The sequence below is a fragment of the Aulonocara sp. 'chitande type north' Nkhata Bay genome, linkage group LG19 (assembly GCF_057382095.1).
Source record: "Aulonocara sp. 'chitande type north' Nkhata Bay isolate Kocher_YH1m ecotype deep benthic linkage group LG19, A_spYH_male_GT1.1, whole genome shotgun sequence".
In the NCBI taxonomy this organism is placed as follows: domain Eukaryota; kingdom Metazoa; phylum Chordata; class Actinopteri; order Cichliformes; family Cichlidae; genus Aulonocara; species Aulonocara sp. 'chitande type north' Nkhata Bay.
Genome location: NC_141362.1, coordinates 4,781,045 through 4,803,634, shown reverse-complemented (window position 1 = coordinate 4,803,634; position 22,590 = coordinate 4,781,045). Strand labels below are relative to the sequence as shown.

At 39.4% G+C, this 22,590-nt stretch overlaps 2 protein-coding genes across 7 annotated transcripts in view; one reads left to right on the top strand and one right to left on the bottom strand.

The window, feature by feature from the left end:
• Positions 1–15,073, bottom strand: part of strn3 (striatin, calmodulin binding protein 3) — a 32,927-nt gene extending 17,854 nt beyond the window's left edge. The window contains exons 1-2 of one of the 2 annotated variants that reach the window (XM_086274026.1): positions 14,530–15,073; positions 643–746 (exon numbers count right to left, since the gene is read on the bottom strand). In XM_086274026.1, the coding sequence (XP_086130152.1) occupies positions 643–746; positions 14,530–14,796 (371 nt within the window). In that variant the 5' untranslated portion in view covers positions 14,797–15,073. The remainder of the gene's footprint in view (positions 1–642; positions 747–14,529) is intronic. The other variant, XM_086274027.1, reaches the window with a different exon arrangement.
• Positions 14,586–22,024, top strand: ap4s1 (adaptor related protein complex 4 subunit sigma 1). Of its 5 annotated transcripts, none has more exons than XM_086274029.1 (6): positions 14,586–15,327; positions 15,882–16,037; positions 16,122–16,208; positions 16,291–16,359; positions 21,408–21,419; positions 21,771–22,024. In XM_086274029.1, the coding sequence occupies exons 2-6, from the start codon at positions 15,900–15,902 to the stop codon at positions 21,897–21,899; spliced, it is 435 nt and encodes a 144-aa protein (XP_086130155.1). In that variant the 5' UTR covers positions 14,586–15,327; positions 15,882–15,899; the 3' UTR covers positions 21,900–22,024. The 5 variants fall into 5 exon arrangements, with proteins under 5 accessions (XP_086130155.1, XP_086130156.1, XP_086130154.1 ...); XM_086274030.1 differs by lacking the exon at positions 14,586–15,327 and adding an exon at positions 15,397–15,794; XM_086274028.1 differs by lacking the exon at positions 14,586–15,327 and adding an exon at positions 15,411–15,773.
• Positions 22,025–22,590: the final 566 nt, after the last annotated feature.

Here is a 22,590-nt window from a genome sequence, read left to right as displayed (position 1 = left end):
CTCCTTGGAACTCTTCTATGGGTGCAATTTTTACCCAGTCTCTTTTTTATTACTGAAACCTGGACACTGATTTTAACTGTGGCAAGTAAGACCTGGAGTTGTTCTGGGTTCTTTAGCAGCTTCCTGCAGGAGTGTTGTTGCCCTCTTGGAGCCTGGATGTGGCTAGTGAAATCAAACGCAGATTTCCAAAAAATGCGGTTAATCTCTGTTACTTTATGATTTAACAAGGGAGGCAAATACTTTTTCAAACAGGTCAACTTTGTGACAAAACTGTATATTGTACATACTTGGATTATCTTTGTCTGGTATAACAATTTGTTTGATCTTCTGAAACATTTAAGTTTGACAAACGAGGAAAAAAAACTCACTAAGAAATAAAAAAGGCAGCAAATATTTTTTCATGGCACTGAAAATAAGGAAATTAAAGATCTAACGGGATTTTTTTTTAAAGATCAGCAGTGATCTAAAGTTATAGTTGGTAGCCTTCAGTGTGAAGTCCAGTTTAACCCCTACGGATCACCAACAATTCAACTGAATTTTATTTACACAGCACCAGTTAACAACAACACAATTCACCTCAAGACATGTTATATTGTAAGGTAAAGAGACCCTCTAATATATTATGAAGATTCTGTGTCTTACCTTTCCTGCTTTAATGCATATTCTAACATTTTTATTCTTCTAACCAGGTCATGCTTCAGGTTTTCCTGGCCCTTCCTCTCCCCCTGCAAGAAGGCTATCCTCGCCTGGAGAAACATACAAACAAAGCATTAATGAGGAGTTCAGTTTACAGTATAATTATTCATTTAAAATGTTTAAAAACCTTTAATTACAGGATGAAACATGTCAGTACGTAATAAAAATCTCTTCTTTAATGGAATTTCAGTGATGATTCATAATCTGACCATAAACCCGCACTGTACTGCAAATTTACCCACATATTAGAATATTTCTTTTGTTTTGCGTGGAAACTCAAAGACAAGAAAGAAAGATGATGATCAATTGGAATTACTAGACTCTGGACTCTTTTTGACCAGTGAAGTCCTCTCACCTGTCAGAAAGCAATGCTTCCTGTCTCACTAACCACACCTGTCTGTCAGTCAGTCCAGCAGCTGCTCTTGAAACCCAACACTAATAGGTCCCAAGAGCCATTTATACACAGTGTTCTCTGCCAGCGTGCCCATATTGACATGGCCTGGTAACAGGAAAACCAAAGGTCCTCCCCCAGATTGAAAGAGACAGCCAGAGTGGGAAGGAGAGAGTGGTCAGGGGTAAACTGGGATGTGAGAAAGAAGATTACATAACAAACCACACTATTTCAGCCTCGCTATGATTGGCCAGCTCTATGACTGACAGCCACAGCTCCACGGCAACCCCCGAGATCACTCTGACATACCAGAATATGTGCGTGAGAGTGTGTTAGATGGTATAAGCTGTGAATGCATGCACGCAGCGTTACAAGAACGGCACAGTGTGCTTCTTCTGTTCCTGGTGAACTCTGAAATAGGAGAAGTGTGTCGCTGCCTTCTGCTTAATTTATGCTAGTACATTTATTTCCATTTACATATGTATTTGCCTGTAGGGAACTACCAAAAGGGGTTTTTCAGTCCCGGCAAACTTGTTCCCATGCAGTCCTCTGAAAATCCCAAACTATAATGTTGGAAAAAGCGACAGCAGAGTTCACCCTGACTGGATGAAATGAGGAAAAAGAAACCCTAAAGATCATAAAACACGGTATGAAAAGTGCAGACACTGGTTATGGTGGACACTTTTCATTGTTTTTAACGCTCAGTTTCACTTCAGCTTTTGGCATGTTAAAGAGCATAAGACAGACTGCTTGTATCATCCATTTTCACTCTTCAGGACTACTTGTCAACTAGTGATGGGATTTCTGGCTCTTTTCAGAGAACCGGCTCTTTCGGCTGCCAACCGGCTCTTCAGGTTGTTTTGTTGCTTTAATTAATTTATTATTAACAACAATATAAAATTATGCACAAAAGGAATTACTAATGTAAAAACAAAAAAAACAAACAAAAAAAACCACGTGGTTTTAAAAAAAAAACAAAAAAAAACGGTGGCCTAGGGCTGTTCGATATAACGATATATATCGGATGACGATATAAAAACGTCTATCGTTTCATTTTACGCTATCGTTTGTTTCGTGGTGTCGCAAAATAAACTGTTTACAGCAATATTTTTTCACCGTTTTGATGGTCACTGTAGTGGCTATATTCATTTCTTAAAGTTCTCTCTTTCTCTTATATTCAATATAACCACACTACGGACAGACAAGCGCCTGTCTTTATGCGTTGTCGTTAGCAACAACGACGGTAACACCATCGCGTGTCCGCTTGTTTATGTTCCACATAAACCTTTCACAATAAAGCTCAAGATCCTGTTGAGACTTTTCAAAATAAACTGAATCACGTGAAAGAGCAGATTATTTACAGATGAGAAGTAAAAAAGAGCCGCCAGGTGCTAAAAAATAAACCTTAGACTCAAACGTTAGAACAGGCTTTTCCCCGCAGCACGCTGTGTAATAAATACAAAGAAAACGGCGGCCGTTACAACTTATGTCTAAAAATGTATCGTTTCATGTATCTGTTAAAACACTCAACTCCAGCTACATGACGCACAGCTGGAAACACTTCCCGCAAGTCGAGCTGCCTGAGATTCACAGAATTTACAGAAAATGTTACATTTTTGTGATTTATATCGTTATCGGGACGATAAAATTCTTATATCGGGATATGAGATTTTGGTCATATCGCACAGCCCTGCGATGGCCCCTACAGACAAAGCACGTACAAACTCCAAAAACCACGTACAAATTCCAAAACACATTTCTAGCATTAACTGAACTTCCAAAACAGAGCTACCTAGTTCACTTAAATTACACAATTGAAAGCATATGTGTATTGTTTGTGTATTTATACACAAGCACTCATATATATTCAAATAATTTTTAAAAAAAAAAGTTAATTTACGTGGTCGTTGGTACTTCCTGGCTTGTGTAGCCACTAGGTAACAAAAGCTCAACACTGCTCCTAGCATCCTGGAGCACTTCTGTTGTGTTTTGGACGTGCTTCGGGGTTTGCACGTGTTTTGGAGTTCGTACGTGCTTTGTCTCTAGGGCCCAACGCAAATATACTTTTATTTATTCACTCCACATAAAATGTGGAGTGAATAAATAAATCATATAATACAATAAACAAAAGTTTAAGCCCGTTGAACAGGTTTTTCTTTAAAAAGGCTTATTTTGTTTTTAGACACAAAGGCTCTGACTGCACTTGAAAAAAACAAGTTTAACCATCTTTCACTTCACCTTGGTTCACTTTCTGCTGTGCTACCGCTTCTTTGCTGTCTGTCATTTTGTTTATGGGTCAGAGAGACAAAATTTCAAGCCAAAACACCGCCAAAAGAAAACTCTGCAGCAGTGTTTTGTCTAATTTAAGTGCCTCGAGTCCTGCACTTGATTTATAATTGGGGAGATACAACAACACTGGGCTCGCATTTGAGCTCCACAGACCACATGTTTGGACAGTGAGTGTCAGCACTTGGCATGTGTAAATATAATTGCTCTTATTTTCTTTTTTAAGGCAGACTGTCACAGTGTGTTCACTGCACAGCTTCACATATACACTATATGTTAATTAGGTGGTTTTTCAAAGGAAGGTGGAAATTGTTATCACCATGGCCTCATCCGGGCAGAATGCAAAGAAAACAGCCATCAATTAGTTGCCATATATCTGAGTTTATTTCAGTGTAATTGGTGATAATTTAAAGGAAGACACATGTGGACTGCTAAACTCTGAAAGAGTAAACAAGGTTCGACTGTAAGTCACTAACTTAAGAATAAAGTTTTAAATTTAGAAGAACAAATCAAACTCACCTCAGCTGCCACCGAATGTGGGAGTGAAAAGAGGGAGCTTAAAGTGAGTTCAGTCCTTATATTATGTGTGCCACGTGAGTTCAATTAAGGGACAAACTCCAGAGTCAATCAGTGGTGAGAAAGCAAAAGAGGTAAGTCTGGTGAGGCGAGGGAGAGTGAGAAAAATGGTAAATAGAATAAGAATCTTTACAACACTATACAAGATTGAACCACTCTTTCTTAATCTTTGATTTCAGGTGTTTTTAATCCATTGCCACAGGTGTATAAAAGCCCCTAGTCATGCAGTCTGCTTTTAAAAATATTCAGGAAAGAATGTAATTCTAAAGAGCTTATCAAATTTGCATGCCATCACTACAACAAATCAGTTTGTGAAACATCTAGTAGGGAAGAAATTTCACAATCATCTGTAAGTGGCAACATACAAGCTGCAAACATTTAGAAACTACAGCAACTCAGCCAAGAAGGTGTGACAGCACAGGCACACAGAGCATAAAATTAATCAGAGCTCTGATGACTCACTAACTGCAGAGTTCTAAACTTCCTCTGTCATTAACATCAGCACAAAATCTGTGTGCCCAGAGCTTTATAGCATGGCTTTCCATAGCAGAGCAGCTCCTGTATATAAATATGCATTGTGTAGGTGCCCCTTTTGTCCGTATGGTGTAGCAATGACTGCTGGAAGGTTAAGGTTAAGATAAAAGCGAATCCAGGTTTATGAAATTGAGATGTAATGTTTAAATGTGAAAACACACACACACACACACACACACACACACACACACCCCCCCCCCCCCCCCCAGTCTGGGTTAGAATCATGTCTACGTAAGCACAATGTATCAATGGACAAATTATTACTGCTATGTTTGCTGCTGCAACCGTAAGCTGATTAGGCAGAAATTTTTAACCACTTTCATAAGCCAAACTGTTCTATTGGATATCTAAAACATTTTTAAAAATTAAAAATCAGAACAACAATGCTGGAAGGAAAGTATATATAAAAACTGACCTGTCTACTAATTTCATATTGTACCATTTTTGTGCAATTACCCTTGCCATATTTGTAAACGGTACTGGTTTAACTTCTTATACTCATAATTAATGCTATATAGACTTAACCAAATAACAAATTCAATATTTTATCAAATCCAGCAATTGTTCCTTGCTGGAACAGAACTGGATAAGACTTTGATTCTGATTTTTTTTTTCTTTTGTTGAAACGTCCACAGTCATAGTTGTAGGTAGGATTACCCTCACACTGCTTGTATTTTTACAGAGAGACTTCAGACTAATTAGAAAATATCCTGCAGTTTGTCTTTGTTGTTGATCACATTAATCTGAGAAAGGCTGCTCCTCAAGGCCAGTTCACTGGATGTGTACAGGTCACAAAACCCCTTCCAACCAGTGCACCTGGTGTGCATGAATCAAACGCTCCTTAGAGACCAAGGTGAAGTCAGAGTACTGGGGTGATGATGACAAAGGTGTGTGCGTGTGTGTGAAATGAGCTCATTGACCCAGATTTGCCACACTGACAGATAAGACTGGTCTGAACATGGGGGTTGGGGGCATCGGTGCAATTCTTCTGAACAACTGTATGACTGAGAGACACAGATTTGTACTTGTTTCCTTTGTGAGAACACTTACTGACAACCTGTCTTTAAGACTTTTAAGCAGAACCCAAAAAGATCTCAACCTTTTAAAGTTGTGGAGAATGACAAAAACATCCACAGGATCCAGAAATATCCTCACTGAATGTTTTGAGAAACAAGAACAGGTCAAAGACCAGAGGAACTCTTCAATCCTGCCTCTTCTAACATAAATGATAACTTAACTAAAAATTATATTACAGTTTAAAAAAAAAAAAAAAAGTCACAGATCGTTCAATCATGTTTATGACTGACAGGTATTTGGGTCTCAGTCTGTGTGTGTGTGTGTGCGCATGTGTCAGTTATTTCGGGCTTGTCTACTTTTAGTGTCCAGCTGGGATCAGGCTGTCAGAGCAGGTCCCAGTAGGCCAGGCTGCTACAGCCCTGTCCTCTATATCAAAACATGGAGTTACCATTGCCCTGCCCCAACTACTGCTACTCTCTCTCCAGGTAAAGAAGACGACCTTTGACCTGATCGTGATCAAAACTCATGGGTTTAGTAACGTCTTGTGAGCAAAGATCAGATTGAGTTCTACAAAGTCGCAGAACCACAGAACAAAGGCAGCAAACAGCTCACATATTAGGGCTGCCACAAACGATTATTTTGATAGTCAACTAGTCACCGATTATTTTTGCGAATAGTCGACTAATCAGATCATGCATCCATTGGACGTAAAACGTACAGCTTATTGCACCAGCAGCATCTGCTCTTATATAACTATCATTAGCTTACAGCTTGACGTGTTTAAGGTATGTGCTAACTAAAAATAAAGACAAGATGAGAGTTTATTAAATTTTAATGACATTTGCAGATTGTTTCGGTGAAGTTTAATAAACTCCTTGCTATCTAAAATATAACAGGACACCGGAGTATATTCTCGAGCATCTCACACTTCTGATAATCTGTTGTCTGCTTGACGTTTATTAGGCTGTGTAAAAACTATAACTTTAATCTCAGCCAAACCGATTTACTCAGGAATAAATAAAATACTAAAAAAAAAAAAAAAGCCAAACAATACCATTTTTAAGTTATCTAGGTGACTTATATTACATGTTTAACCTGAGTAGCGAAAGACAGCGGTGGGCTTGAAAACGATTTGCCGGGAGTCCGGTGTTCTCACCGGCTCTAGTGAGCCTTGAACCCCGGCTTGCTATCGAGCTGGTGAGACGTCTGTTACCCACATAAAACATCGGAGCGCTTTTGAAAATATGTGGTGTCTTGATAAACTGAGCAGATGTTTGAAGTTTACACAGCTACATTCTCGCCTGAAAATATGTTAAATGTTTATTTTGTGACCTAGAAAGAATAATATGAGTAATATTAAAACTAACTAGCTGCTGCCATTGTTGACAACTGAGCAGGGCCGCGCTACGAATTCTGGGACACAGCTTCTTCTCCATGGCAGCTGGCATCCTTGTACATGCAGTGCTGCCATCTTCTGTTTCAGTCCGTTATTACACTACTTATTCCTGCGTCTTTTGGGATCTTACAAAGCTTCAAACGACGCGTCGACTATTAAATTAGTCTTCGACGATTTTAATAGTCGACTAATCGTGGCAGCCCTATCACATATGTCAGTTTGTTTTACACAACAGCGTTCTTTGTAGGCTTATTTGAATTATTAGGAACAGGTTATCTATATAAAGACAAACTCCAAACTTGCTTTGCCACATATCTTCACATTTGGAGGTTCTGGTATGCAGATCCCTGTGGGGCTTGAGCAGAACAGAATGCAAAAAGGGAAGTGCAAAAGGGAAGCTGCGGAAGGACAAAATTATGCTGCATCTGCAGGTAGATCGCAATCTATCAATTCTGTCCAGTTTATGCAGGAAAACAGGACATAAATTGGACTATGGGTTGTCATGATACTAAAATTTCAAGCTCCATACTGACATCCAGGAAAAAATCTCATACTCAATACTACTTTTAAAAGTAAACAAACAAACAAAGACGGTATTTTATGCTGTTGTTTCTGTCTAGGTGCTGGTTAACTTTTTCACTTTCAATCTGGGTTTTAACACTTAACATAACACTTTGTTTCATCACACCCAAACATTACAATATTATCCCAATACATTGCTAATAATTTGCGATTTTTAGCTTTTTTTTCACCCCCAAATACACACCAAGTTACAAAAATCAAGAGGCGCTTGACTGGCTGACATGCCACGAGACTGTGTCATCAGTCATCACTGTGTGAAGAAGAAAGAAGAAAAAAAATAAATAAAAATCACACAACACTTGCGACACAAGCGACGCAGCGAGCACAAAAACGGCCTTAGCTATTCGTGAGGGCAGCACTGTGGCTGTGTGTCATCTGGAGGAGGCGAAGACAGCACTGTCAGTATCAATATTGCTGCAAATGAGCATATAAGATCATGAGCAATTTTTAGTGTCAATAGTATTTGAGTATCTTTTTCTTTTTGACGACCCTAGATCACATCACTGAACCTGAGAAGACGTCAGAGACACACTTGCTGAATCCATGTCACCAAAACGCAAGTGATTACCACAAAGAAACAACACCAACAGGTTTTTGTTCTCACACTAACAATGTACACTATGAAGTACATTATGAATTTGAATAAATAACACAGAGAAAACAGGAAGTCCTTCCATTTTAACAGTCACAGCCACTAAACTGAAACATTTGTTTGTTGCCAACAAATCTGAAGCAGAGTGAAGATTAGGCAAATTAGACCAATAATGGATTAAAAAGCCTGTGTGTGGATTGAGACAGGATTTTAGAACACAGTTAGACACTTATGTTACTGTATAGCTTGAATTGAGACTTGTCTAACATCAAACTGGATCAGAGTTCTGACATCCACAAGTGAAACTCTGTCTGCCAGGGAGCATTTTATCTTGATGCACTGATCCAGTATTTGGATCGCGAATGGGTCAAATCCTGACTCAAAAACCTGGATCACATATTGGTGACCTGGGCTGGCCCATTTAACTTAGTTGTCTATATGTAGGCATTTCACACCTGTGATGCTGACATTTACGGCTGCAACGATTCATCGAATAATTCGATTTAAAAGAAACTCTTGGCATAAATTCTTTGCTTTGATGTTTCGTTTTAATGCACATCTCAGTAGGCGCCGATGTGTTAAATGATGTAAATGTGAGGGTTTCATCCACATTTGCTGCTAAAACAGACCTGAAATACAAACGTATTCAGGAGCAGTGTGTGAGTAAGAAGTCTGATGTCATTAAGCCCACAGAGCCCTAGATTTAAACAAAACCACCAATAACAACAGCAGCAGGAGAGAGATGGTGAAATCAGGTAGCATGGAAGAAAATGTGTTTCTAACATCCAAAAACAGCAGCGCTGTTCCTGAAATCACCATTAAAATTTTTACTGGGAAAAAGCTAGTGAGTCTTTTATCAAACCACCTGATGAGAAAACTCTGACGTGAAGAAAAACAAACTTTGTAGCTGCTCCATCGAAACTTCGTTGTTTCACACAGAGAAACATCTGCAATAAGCCCCCAGAAGTTGCATTAATATGCAGATGAACAGTTAACATACAATGTGCTCTGTGAGCTATGTAAACTAACTGGATATCTTGTTTTGACAATCACCAAGCTCAAATGAAAGGACAGAAAACAAAGCACAGAAAAATGTCAAATAAACCAGGACCACAAATTTTAAATATTCTGTCTTTTTTACTTGTCTGTTCAAAAGGGTTGTGCATCCTGTAGTTCATCCTAGGGGTGCAACGATATTCGTATCGATATTGAACTGTTCGATACAGTGCTTTCGGTTCGGTACGCATATGTATCGAACAATACAACATTTGTAATTTATTTTATCAACTTTCCTTCCGACGATGCTGTCTGTGTTGAGCGCTTAGTGAATCTGCGTTCGACTACTCCGCCTAGGCTGCACTGTCGAGCGCAGATCCACTGAGCGCTCAACACAGACAGCATAGTCAGAAGGAAGAGCGCAGGGCAAGCTAGCAAGACACATGGACCTCCCCCACCCTCATTCAGATCTGGCGTTTGGAATTATTTTGGTTTTCATGTGACGTATGACCCTGAAGGTAAGCGAGTCATGGACTAAAGTAAAACAGTATGTTGGATGTGCCATGCAATGCTCAATTACATGGGTGGGAGCTAGTGTGTTAGCGCAGTTAGCTCGTTAACGTGTTGGCTGTCTAGCCCCACACACGGGGCGATCGGCGGTAGCTCGTTAACGGAGATTTGCCGTGTTGTGGCGTTAAGGTCATTTCAACGAGATTAACCTGAAAGCACTAGTGGGAACACAACGAATATGACTGCACATTTACGCCGACATCATCCTAGTGCAAAGACCAAAACAACAAGCATGCTACTAACTTTAGCCGAGTCATTTAGACAGCTGTTAGCACATGATTCTCCTTATGCTGCTGAGAATATAGCCCAGAAGAAGCGGATAGTATAGCTTTTATTTTGGAAAGAGACATTTCTCTGTAATAAACTCTCTTTTCCAAAGATGAGTGATTCCTCAATCAGATACAGGGCTTGCAATATCGCTAGCCCGACGTCCTGGAGCTAGCGATTTTTTTCAGTCGGGCTACCAAAATCTATCTCTTCCCTGCCCGTCGGGCTTTTGTAGGAAGGAAAAATATATGTCAATGCTTTTGCATTCTTTCAGAAATGTAGCTGGGTAATTATGTCATTGGCATCTGTGAGCCACTGTCAATATGTGACATATTGAAATTGCGTTTGAATTTGCGCTTGTTTTTTTGCTTTCACTTTGCAATCGTGCGAACTGTGTATAGAGAGCGACAGCACTGATCTGTGAGTGATGATAATTTGCGCACCAATTCCTCTGACATCGTCTTATTAATCGTTAGCTTACTATGCAAACATGACAAGTGAAATCTCCCACAGCAAGCTTAAACATGTGAGAGGTTGATCGCGCAGAGAATCGCTGAGCTTATGTGAGTGCGTGTGTAAAAGCAGCAGGATATATATATTTTAGTTCTGCTGAGCCAAATAAGACAGGTCAGGGTGAAGAAGTGACAGCCAAAGAAAAGCTTACCACAAAACGGAGAAGTTATGACAAATCAGACTATAAGGCAAAAAGAAAGTGCAGCTTTATGGTTTCATGGACAAAATAATTTCTGTGGCTGCAATATGACGAACTATATAACCAGGGCTGCACATAAGTGGTCCGCAGGTGCGCATTCGCTGTCAAAATAAAAAACACGCACAAGGGTTAGGGTTAAATTTAAAAACTGTACTTTTGAGTTAAAATATAAATTTATAATTTTAATAAATGAAAAATTAAAAAGGCATGAACATTTTTTTGTATCGAAAAAATATCGAACCGTGACACCAAAGTATCGAACCGAACCGAACCGTGAATTTTGTGTATCGTTGCACCCCTAGTTCATCCCTACACGGGCTTGGATGAGAGAATAAGAAAATTAAAAAACAACAACAACAACAACAAAAAATGTGGCTAAAATCTAATCTTCTTACAAGTAACTTCAAAACAACCACATCTAATCATACAAATTCATACGAACAGGGAGAAACTAGGAATGAAATCTCAGCCATTTGGGCTGAGCTCTGATTTTGCTGTGGGAGGCATTCCGTTGGTATGTTTTGGGACCATGCAAGCCTCACTCCAAATCAAGACAAGACATCTTTGAGGATCAAAAATGTCTGAAGATGTTCTGGTGATGTTCACATGTGAGGCTAACACCTTACTGAGACACTTTACCGCTTGTTCCTTTACATTTGTCTCCTGTCTACACCATTTCATTCTTTTCACTGTGAGTTCATAGACTGTGGGTTATACTAACTCACATTCATTCATTGACAGTTTGTATTAATAAACCAGCGTCCAATAATTCCTCACTGGCCCCTTCTCCTGCACGCCAAGTTCACACCTCCACTTATTTGTTCCGCTCAAGCTTTATCAGCAGCTGGTATCCACTCTTATCAGGAGCTCTGACAGTCACGCTTAAGGCATCCAGCATCAGTGACGCTGCAATACAAGTTTGACTCTTTGCCAATGGGACGAGGAGAGCGCTCGGGTACTGATAAACATACCAACTCAACAAATAACAAGAACAGAACAAAGTCCAATTCCGAGCTTGCCTGCAAGAAACAATGACGGTCAGTGGTGATAAATTTGATTGATGGTGGCTTTTAATTAACTGGTCCCAAAGTACAAGGCAATCGGTCAAACCCAGAGGTATTTCACAGATATAGACACAAAAGCGTCCACCATTACATAAACTAAGGTAGCTTTTTTAAAATAACACAGGCTTGGTGACACAGCTGCAACTGGATGGGCGTGATTTGTAGCAGCCTGACTGTGAGAGATCTGCTTTCTGCTGTACTTAGTAATAACTATTTATAACTTTAAAACAAACAAAAAAACCCATCTCTTCAATGAATGGTTTTTACTTTTAAGTATCACATATTATTTGAACTGTTCTACATTTTTAAGGTTAAACATTACTGGGGATGAGGAAAGAATTGATACAGGACAGTAATGTGATATTCTGCATTGCAAGGTTATATTGATATAGGGACAAAATCAGTATTTTATTAAATAAAAGTAAAATATTTTGGGAATACTATGAAGAAGAGGTCACAGTTTTACTTGGACTAACAGCAGTCACTCTCAGTAAGTTTGCAAATGGCTGCTGTTTAGTTTATAAATGTAGACAGATTGCCAACATGTTGCCATGAGTCTGAACGAGTCCTTACCAGTGAACACAGTTCGACTCAACTCAACTCAACTCAACTGGCTGCCAGCTAGTTGTATTCTGGTTACATTCCAAAAGAACAGGAAGGTTATCGAGCGCAAATGTAATATTTAAATATGAATTTCTGTCTGTGTAGACAGCAACAGGTGTGATTTTCAATGATTTATCACAGTTTACTGCTGTATTATCAGAAACAGTAGATGTAATTGCCAACCTGTCCCCATTCAATTCCAGACTGACAGCAGACTGAATCCATCTTATAGCAACAATTATACCAGGTGTTGCTATTGACGTTCTCATTTTGCAGCAAATAAATAAATAAATAAATAAATAAATAAATAAATAACTCAAGTGAGACAACTTTATTTTACTGGATAAAAACAAATACTAACAAAGTTCAACTTTGAGGAAATTATTTGCAGTCAAAAAAGGTCACAAATCATAATATATGTTATGGCAATACTCAGTATATCCCAAACAAAATGTTCAAAATTGCAATATCATCATATCATCACTGAGGTATTGTGATAATATTGTATCGTGGGGTGTCTGGTGATTCCGACCTGTATTAGAGCTTTATATAGAACAATGTATGTAAAAAATCTACTTTCGACTGCTTTCCTGTCACAAAGGCTTGATACAAAGAGTTGCCACAGCGGGTAGCTCCACGTTTGATGTCAGATGTTCTTCCTGACCCAACCCAAAAGAGGATTTATGTTGCCGGCTAAAATCAAACCTGTGCCCTTTCTCTTACCATTACACCATTGGAGACACATACAGAGCAGTATTAAATTACATACATTTTCTATGTATTTAATAATTGTGTGAATTAAAACATTTTCTTAAAGCAGGAACTATACAAGTAGCAGGAAACTTATAAAAGCAAATACTATTGTTCAAATAAATACATAGAATGGTTCTGCCATAACCCTATTTGATGGCCTCATGGTGAATACACTCTAAACAGTGGTCATAAATAGCTTCAAGAAACTATTAGTTAGTCCAAGTCTATGTAACACTAAACTGATCTTACATGGATACCTTTCAAAACAGATAAAAGATTTGATAATAACTCATTTATATGTCAATGAATTAGCCTTGTTTATTACAAAACAAAGACACTATTCTTTTTACAAGGAAACCAAAGGCACTCTACACTGGTGTGGATTTAAATAAATCTACATGGTTTAAAAATGTCTTTGTTTTGTTACTTAATGCCACTGATTATCATATTAGTACATGCCACATTCAATAGGTGATTACATTTTATCATCTTAAGTGCATGGGCAGCCCATTTACTGAGGTGAAAGTACTTCTACCACCTGAGACTGTGAAAAACTAGAAATGCTCTCATTTTATCATGCCTGCTAAAAGCTTTGACCTTTTATCTGATTGTCTTACCCTCCTAACTTACAATTGTAACGCTGATAGTTAAGGCCTGCCTTTTATCTTATGATTTTAAAATTCAAGTGTTTTTATTCTTAAATTTAAATTTAATTTATAAATTAGATTTTTATTTTTATTTTTAGCAAATATGACAGTAAGATATGACTAATATACGGGCTTGAACATTTTGTTTTTTTATTTTGTATCTCATGTTTATAATATTTTGATGTCGCAAATTTTTTATCTTTCAATACTAACTTAGTAAGTTAACTACTGAGTTTATTTCATCATTCATACTGAAAAGAATAACTTTTAAATGGTTACGTAGTTTTCCTCCAATTTCATTTCTTTTCCTTATGTGCTGTGAATCACAGTCGCTCGGGCCCAGCTGTTGACTCAAAAGCAACATTAGCGACTAACACTGCTAACAGCTAGCGTGACAAACCAAAATGACTGAGATTAGATAGCTGACAGTCGGTTGGATTCACTTCTCTATTACCAGCTAGCGCCTGAACTCAGTAGCCACAGTGGGAACGTTTTAGCTTCATATGAACAAATCAGCTAACAGAGGAGAACGACAACAACAGCTTCGGCTACCTGCTAAATTTGTCTGACACCGACTGAAGCTAAGCGCTACCACTAGTCGAGCTAACGGTAACCCAGAGCTGACCCTTTAGCTTAGCCACTTAGCCAGTCGGGTTACAAATATCGAGTTTAGCTGCTTTTGCCTCCCGTTTAAACCAAGGCCATGCCTAACTAATCGATGAAATAATAAATTAAATATTGCAACACTGCCACTACCTCTCTAAAACCAATTGTCTACACACTGTCCATGTTGTTGTTGTTGGGGGTTAGCATGGTTGGAATTCAGTGCTAAGTTGGGAGGGCTAACCTGAAGCTCGGCCCTCTCCACTTCCCAGTGCGCCCTCTCCATCTCGAACCGGGCCCACTCATGCTGGATGTAGTGCAGGATGCCGGGGATTGTGTACTGCTGCTGCGGCCGAGGTAGCTCATCGGGCTGGTGTGGTACCATGACTGCTCCGCCACCACCGCCTCCAATTGGCGGATTAGCACTACTGTTATTCCCCTGCTGCTGCGGTGGCGGAGGCTGTCGTGGGGCACTCGTTCCGACCCCTCCTCCGCCGGGGTGTTCGTCCATAATTTTTTTTTTTAAGTAGAAGGAAAGTCTCCACAGGCAGCAACGATCCGCGGAGGGATCCCCGCCCCCTAAAGCCCGTGTCTCAGCTCCGTCCCTGTCTCGCTGGCTCCGCCGTGTTGTGTAAAACTGGCTTTCCTCGGAGCGATGTGGTGCGCGCGGCTGATTGGGGACTTGGTGTTTTGTATAGAGCTAACCGGCCGCCATTGCTGTTCTCTCCCCCGACCTCTCTCGGATCCGATGGTCAAGGTGGGAGAACCCAGCCGCAATGCCTGACGGGACACATCCATCCTCCTTTTCCCTTCCTGCTATCCAAATATATTATGGAACCTTCACTGCTAAAAGAAAGGGTAGTAAAATATAACTCTTTAACGGAGCATATATTAAGATGTATAGGGAAATACAGCAGTTTTACCTTTAGCTAGCAGATACATTGTGGTTATTGTCTATTGCTCATTTTAAGTACCACAACCACAACTTCTAAACAGCTGAATCTAAAACCCCGTCCAGGATCGTAACGAGCATTTTTAAACCGTGAGTACAGTACAATAAATTATGTACAAATTATGTATTATGCATCTTTCAAAGAAGAAAAATGCAAACGTTAATGGGATTTTCTTTTGGATTGTTTGCGTGGAATAATTACTCCCTCAAATGTCTTAAAGCTTATATTACGAGCATGTTTTGAAAGTATAAGTAGAAAGTACTTGCGTTCAAATGTAGGGAATAACTGTTACCCTGGAATGCACCTGTCTACGCATGCGTACCAAATGCTATGGCTGTATATTGTTGAATGTCCTCTTTCGCTGGTATTTATTTACCCTTACAGTACTTTACAGTAATCTTACTTTAATCCTGTAAACCGACAGCATTGTGTTTAAAATAACATTAGATTGGGGCAAAAACTCGTTAACAGAAGTTCCCGTTTTAGCCCGTTTGATGGAGTTAATGTAGCAACTGGCACAAGCTAACAGCTGGCGGTAAGTAAAACAAACGTTCAGGTATGGAGTGAGGTATTAGATTGCAATATCTCATACCACGGGGCAATGGTCTGTGCTGATAATATCGACTTTACGATTCCTCTGCAGCCAGCAACCGATCGGATAATGATCAAGTTCGTGCTAATGGTGAACCGACAGGGTCAGACCAGGCTGTCCAGGTATTATCACTCTGTGGAGCTGAGCAGAAGAGCAGCTCTTGAGGCCGATGTAGTACGCTACTGCCTGAGCCGCAAGAAAGATCAGGTGTCTGTCTGCGAGTTCCCAGTCTTGTTTAGATCAAATAAATAACATAACAATATCATGTTTATAACCCCTCTCTGTTTGCAGTGTTCCTTTGTGGAGTACAAAGACTTTAAATTGGTTTACCGCCAGTATGCTGCTCTGTATATCGTGGTGGGCATCACAGACAGTGAGGTGAGTGTGATCGGAGGTATTTTACACCTCTTTCGTCCTTTCAATGGTCAACAGGACGTGTTTCTCCTCTTTACTCTCACAGAATGAGCTGTCCATCTACGAGCTGGTTCATAACTTTGTGGAGGTCTTGGATAAATACTTCAGCCGGGTGGTGAGTTCAGTTTGATCGAGGTTCTTACAGAGATAAATACTGGTAGCCGCCAGTGCTACACCTCAGCATCCTAGTAGATGCATCTGTGGTAGAAATGTGAAAATCCTAAAAAGCCTCAGAACTTGAGGTCAAAGTCACAATGACTAGCTATTTTGTAGATGCACCTTTTGAATTGGTAAATTTTACCTCACTTCATTCTCGAGCTATACTGCTGAGGGGTGAAAACCATTGGATCCATTATCAGTGCAGGTCTAAGGCAGGTCTCAAAACTGGCGTCAAGCCAGCCTCCAGTTTGTTTTCTGTTCCCTGTGTATTCAAAGTATTACGGGAAGAGATGTAGAAACCTGACTTCAAAATATAAGCCAACTTCGAGTGAATTAACAGATATGTTAAGAACATAATAACATATAATTTAGTCTTGTTTACACACTCTAATGTTAGATCCACATGACACAACCCTGTATCCTAGTAGCGCCCTGTCAATATCAAGGCCATCTTATTTTGGATTCCAAAGTAAAAGCCCTGTGAATTTTCATTTTTGAACTACTCTTTCAATAGAGTAGACTAGAATAAAATAAAGCTTTATTATCCCACGGATGAGAAATTTCGGCGTTACAGAGCTCTTGCAGCAAGGGAAAATAAAATGTAAAAGGAAGACACAATGTGGTCCTATAAACATAAGCAACCGAAGTTCGTATATACAGGTATATACAGATAACAGTGTACAGAATGTGTATAGAAAAATTGGAAAATTGTACAGAGATATGTATAAAATGTACAGTAAACAAGCTGGTGAGTAAGATGACCAAAAGAATGTTAAGTTGCATTATAGAGTCTGACAGCTGCTGGTAAGAATGACCTGCGGTAGCGCTCCTTCCTACACTGTGGGCGTAAGTCTACTGCTGAACGAGCTGCTCAGTGCTCGTACAGTCTCATGCAGGGGGTGGGAGGTGTTGTCCATGATGGATGTTAGCTTAGACAACATCCTCTCCTCCCCAACCTGCTCGATGGACTTCAGTGGACAGTCCAGGACAGAGCTGGCACTCCTGACCAGTTTGAGTTTCTCCCTGTCCCTCTCTGCCATTCCGCCACTCCAGCAGACCACAGCATAGAAAATAGCAGACGCCACCACAGTGTCGTAAAATGTCCTTAGGAGTGTCCTGTTCACCCCGAAGGATCTCAGCCGCCGTAGCAGGTGGAGACGACTTAGACCCTTCTTGTAAAGTGCATCTGTGTTTGTGGACCAATCCAGTTTGTTATTGAGGTGAACACCCAGGTATTTGTACTACTCCACCATTTCAATGTCCAAACCCTGGATGTTCACTGGTGTAATAGTGGGTGGCTTCTTGCTGAAGTCAATCACCAGCTCCTTCCTCTTGCTGGCATTGATGCGAAGATGGTTCTGTTCGCACCAGCTGACGAAGTCAGTGATCAGTTCAATTATTTCAGAATGCTCTTAAAAGCAAAACTCATATTTCCAAAGACTAGTTGCACTTTATATCAACAGTATCCAACCCCACAGTGATACCATGTCAATTTCAAGTCAGTCTGAGTTTTGCCTTCCAAAATAAAAGCCATTTCAAATTGCCCATATATGACTTAACTTTCAATGATTTCAAAATGCTCTAAATAGGAAAATTCCTGTTTTCACAGGATAATTTTTCACCTTAAATCGACAGTGTCCAACCCCACAGTAAAACCATGCCAATTTCAAGTTGCTCTGATTTTGCCTTTTAAATTAATGGGCCCTTTGAATTTCCCCATATATGATATACTCTTTCAATTTCTTCAGAATGCTCTTAAAATGAAAATTGCTGTTTCCACAGGATAATTTCATTCTAGATCAACAGTGTACACTCTCACGGGGATACCAAGTCAATTTCAAGTCACCTTAATTTTGCCTTTCAAAGTAATGGCCCGTTGAAATTGCCCATATATGACCCACTCTTTCACTGACTTCAGAACACTCTTAAAAGCAAAGTTGCTGTTTCCACAAGTTAATGTCACTCTATATTGACAGTTGTCATGTTCACAATTTTTGGAAGGAATCTCAGGAGAAAGGTTTGTCTTTTAAAAAAGGATTTACTTTGCTTTTGGCAGTTGAAATTACAAGTTTACACAGCGCTGTGGACATCTATGTGAACCAGCAGCATGTTTCACAAAAAGGATGACCCTCAAGTGTGCTGTACAACATTATATAGTAAGACAAAAACATAGATTAAAGGAGCTATCTTCCTCCCGCACGGACGTGGCAGTCTTGGTGTCATCCTCGTATTTCCGTGACCTCGTCTGGTATCTGCTCCCTCGTCTGTAAGAGACAGAAAAGCAAAACACCTCTCTGCCTAGCCTTGATAATCTAATGGTATTATCCATTGTTCTTCTAGTGATTCAAAGTTGGTTTAGAATATCATGTTCGGCACTCTCTGACCCAGACTTATTCTAATCATAATCTATGTGTGTAAGCATGTTTGCAGTTATCCCTCTGCACCTCTAAGTCATTTCCAACAATATATCAGTCCGGACAGTCACGTCGAACGAAGCTTTTGAAATTCAAAAGACTTAGTGCCAACTTATTATTGGGCACATTTGCAATGTGTGTATGAAAATGATTATAACCGCTTATTTTAGTAATAGAAATCAAACATTTTCAATCCCAACATTCCCTCCTTTCACACGTTTTAATGTGTGAACAAAAAACATGTTTCGTTCAGCCTGCTGTCCCACAGGTTCCCTCCAGAGTGATACTCAGCCTTTCAGCTTTTCCCTCTTAACTGGGATGGTGTCCTGTGGTCGAGTCAGCGCTAAATCAGCTGTCGTCCCCATTCAGTCGGTCAGATACTGGGTCTTCCAGACCGTCAGCCGGCCTCCTCATGGGAACGCATTAAACGAACACAGGCATCTTATCTTCTAAACACGATTCAGTTTCTTTTGATCATTAAAGCTTAAACACAAAATTGCAATATACATTTTGCCTTTCCTACCTCTAAACACCTGGGGGCAATTTATGTCTTGGTTCAGCCATGAAGCCAGCTCACCTGATTCATCACAGAGCCCAACCGACACTGGCAACTGATAGGGTTGCACTGCATGTTCTTCCCTTAGTGTTGCTGTTTTCAATCTGTTAATTGGAGTCCTCAAACATGGGATAGACAACATCCACAACAAGTCAATACAGCTGTGAATGTGGCCAGTTATCAGTCAATTACCAATCAATGACAAAATGATAGCTTTTAGCCACTCATCCAGAGGATCTTCAATCCCAGAAAATTCCTTCTCCTCATTTGATAATGTCTATCCTACTCTGTCAAAAGTTCAATTTTCAATTCAATTCAATTTTATTTATATAGCGCCAAATCACAACAAAAGTCGCCTCAAGGCGCTTCATAGATACAGAGAAAAACCCAAAAATCATATGACCCCCTATGAGCAAGCACTTTGGCGACAGTGGGAAGGAAAAACTCCCTTTTAACAGGAAGAAACCTCCGGCAGAACCAGGCTCAGGGAGGGGCGGGGCCATCTGCTGCGACCGGTTGGGGTGAGAGAAGGAAGACAGGATAAAAGACATGCTGTGGAAGAGAGACAGAGGTTAATAACAGATATGATTCAATGCAGAGAGGTCTGTTAACACATAGTGAGTGAGAAAGGTGACTGGAAAGGAAAAACTCAATGCATCATGGGAATCCCCGGCAGCCTATGTCTATTGCAGCATAACTAAGGGAGGATTCAGGGTCACCTGGTCCAGCCCTAACTATATGCTTTAGCAAAAAGGAAAGTCTTGAAAGTAGAGATAGTGTCTGTCTCCTGAATCCAAACTGGAAGCTGGTTCCACAGAAGAGGGGCCTGAAAACTGAAGGCTCTGCCTCCCATTCTACTTTTAAATACTCTAGGAACAACAAGTAGGCCTGCAGAGCGAGAGCGAAGTGCTCTAATAGGGTGATATGGTACTACAAGGTCATTGCGACCCATCCAGGGTGCAGGGTATGGTAGCTGGAATAGCAACATACCCAAGGATAAGCAGAAGAGAATGACTGATATGATGAAACTGGGATTTTGTTACACTTAATTATTGCAAACACAACTAAAACTATAACTGAAACTAATCAAAACTAAACTGAAACTAAGGATTTTCAAAAAAATAAAAACTAAACTAAACTAGCAAACAATTGGTAAAAACTACTTAAAACTGATATAAAATTGAAAATCTGAAGTCAAAACTAAATAAAAATAAAAACTAATGAAAATTGCAAAACTATTAAAACCCTGACTCCCACACACGATACCATTGTGAGGGTGTATAAATATGGGCGCCAATTGTGGTCATAAATATTTTGTACTTGTAAATTAGGATTCGTATGTGTAAAAATAATTTGTGTGTGCGTAAAAAAGATTTGTGTGTGGACTAATAGGTGTGAAACTCGGCACTCAAGTTACAAGTACGAATTTTGACCCGGTTTTTCTTCCTTTCATCTGATTGGCCAATGTCATGTTAATCACAAATTTAACTATCCAATCAGAGAACAGGTGGGTTTGGCTATTGGAGGGGTGATTTATGGAGCATCCCTGGGATAATAAAACTTTATTCTATTCTACTCTATTTGAAAGAGCAGTTCAAAAATGAAAATTCACAGGGCTTTTACTTTGAAATCCAAAATAAGATGGCCTTGATATTGACAGGGTGCTACTAGGGTACAAGGTTGTGTCATGTGGATCTAACATTAGAGTGTGTAAACAAGACTAAATTATATGTTATTATGTTCTTAACATATCTGTTAATTTACTCGAAGTTGGCTTTTATTTTGAAGTCAGGTTTCCACATCTCTGAATACACAGGGAACAGAAAACAAACACGAGGCTAGCTTGACTGCAAGTCTCGAATTGGAGGCTGGCTTGACACAAGAGTCTTACAAGCATTAAAAGTAATGATTACAGTTTCAAACATATATTGTACACTTTTTGAGATGTCTGTAACAACAAATGAAGACACTGTTGAAATGCATGAAGCTGCAGCTGTTTGAATGTTTCAGTCTAATGTGCATTTCTCCCTACAGAGTGAACTGGATGTATCCTGTAACACAACCACAGCTGCACACACTGCATGTATAAGAGTCATGCTAAAAGCACAGTGTATATTTTACCAAAGCTCAGTAATTTTTAATTGCTTGTTAACTAATTTCAAATAATAATAATAAATAATATTATTATTTAAAAGCTACTTCATATACATTGTATAGTCAGCTGAAGGACAGTGACCATTGACAAGGACAGAGAATGGCAAAAATAAAATAACCTGGAGACACACAATAGATTTAGAGCTGAGGTCAAATATTCATGTAAAAATTACCCATCACTAGTTGTTCAGTAGGAGTCTTTGTCTTTATTTCCTTGTTTCCTTGACCCTTCGCCTTTATCAGATAATGTTCAATCTGGATCGAGTTCATATCATCCTGGATGAGATGATCCAGAACGGACACATTGTGGAAACAAACAAGAGCCGCATCCTCGCACCCCTCACCACTATTGACAAGATGGTGGACAGCTAACAAAAAGAAAGGAAGTCACGGACTGTTCTTCAGGCTGAGGACTGGCCTGCAGCTTACAGTCTGAATTTAGAATCTGCTTAAAGGTACTGATGTTAAAATAATAAAAAGAACTCAGTGCCCACATGTACTCTGGTCAGTATATTAATACACATCTGTACAGTGTATCCAGATGTTCGATCTGCACAGCTGAGAGAAGGAAGCCTCCCTCTGAAGTTGGCCAGTTTGAATTTATTCAGGAAGAAAACCGGTTGTGTGAATTTAGCGGGGAATGAATTACATTTTATTTTTTTATTTTTAATTTGCCTTTCGGGGTATTGGCAGACCACAGGAATTGTTTGTAACAAACCAAAACGTAAAGACATTTGGTGGTATTATGTCTAATATGTAATAAAACAATAAAAAAAAAAAAAAAAATAAAAATTCTATAACTCTAGTTCATTTTTTTAAAATATATCCTTAATACTGAAACATCTGTATGATAAGTTTGCAAAAAATTTTTAGAAAAAGGCTACAAGATAAATATCTAAATCAATTACATCTCTACGCGGTGATTCTCAGCAACTGGACTGCTGTAGATGATAAATCTGCTTCAGCCTCATGTTGGTTGAAGTGCGGTTGTAATACTGAAACACTTAAACGTGCAAACGAAATGGGAAAAAAAAAAATATCAAAGATTCATATTCTTCCACAG

What these genes read in the sequence shown, in the direction of transcription:
- ap4s1 (XM_086274029.1), top strand. Translation starts at nt 15,900, where the DNA reads ATGATCAAGTTCGTGCTAATGGTGAACCGACAGGGTCAGACCAGGCTG. An exon ending in TGAGCCGCAAGAAAGATCAG is followed by an intron (nt 16,038 to 16,121) that starts GTGTCTGTCTGC and finishes CTCTGTTTGCAG; the next exon opens with TGTTCCTTTGTGGAGTACAA. An exon ending in TGGGCATCACAGACAGTGAG is followed by an intron (nt 16,209 to 16,290) that starts GTGAGTGTGATC and finishes TTACTCTCACAG; the next exon opens with AATGAGCTGTCCATCTACGA.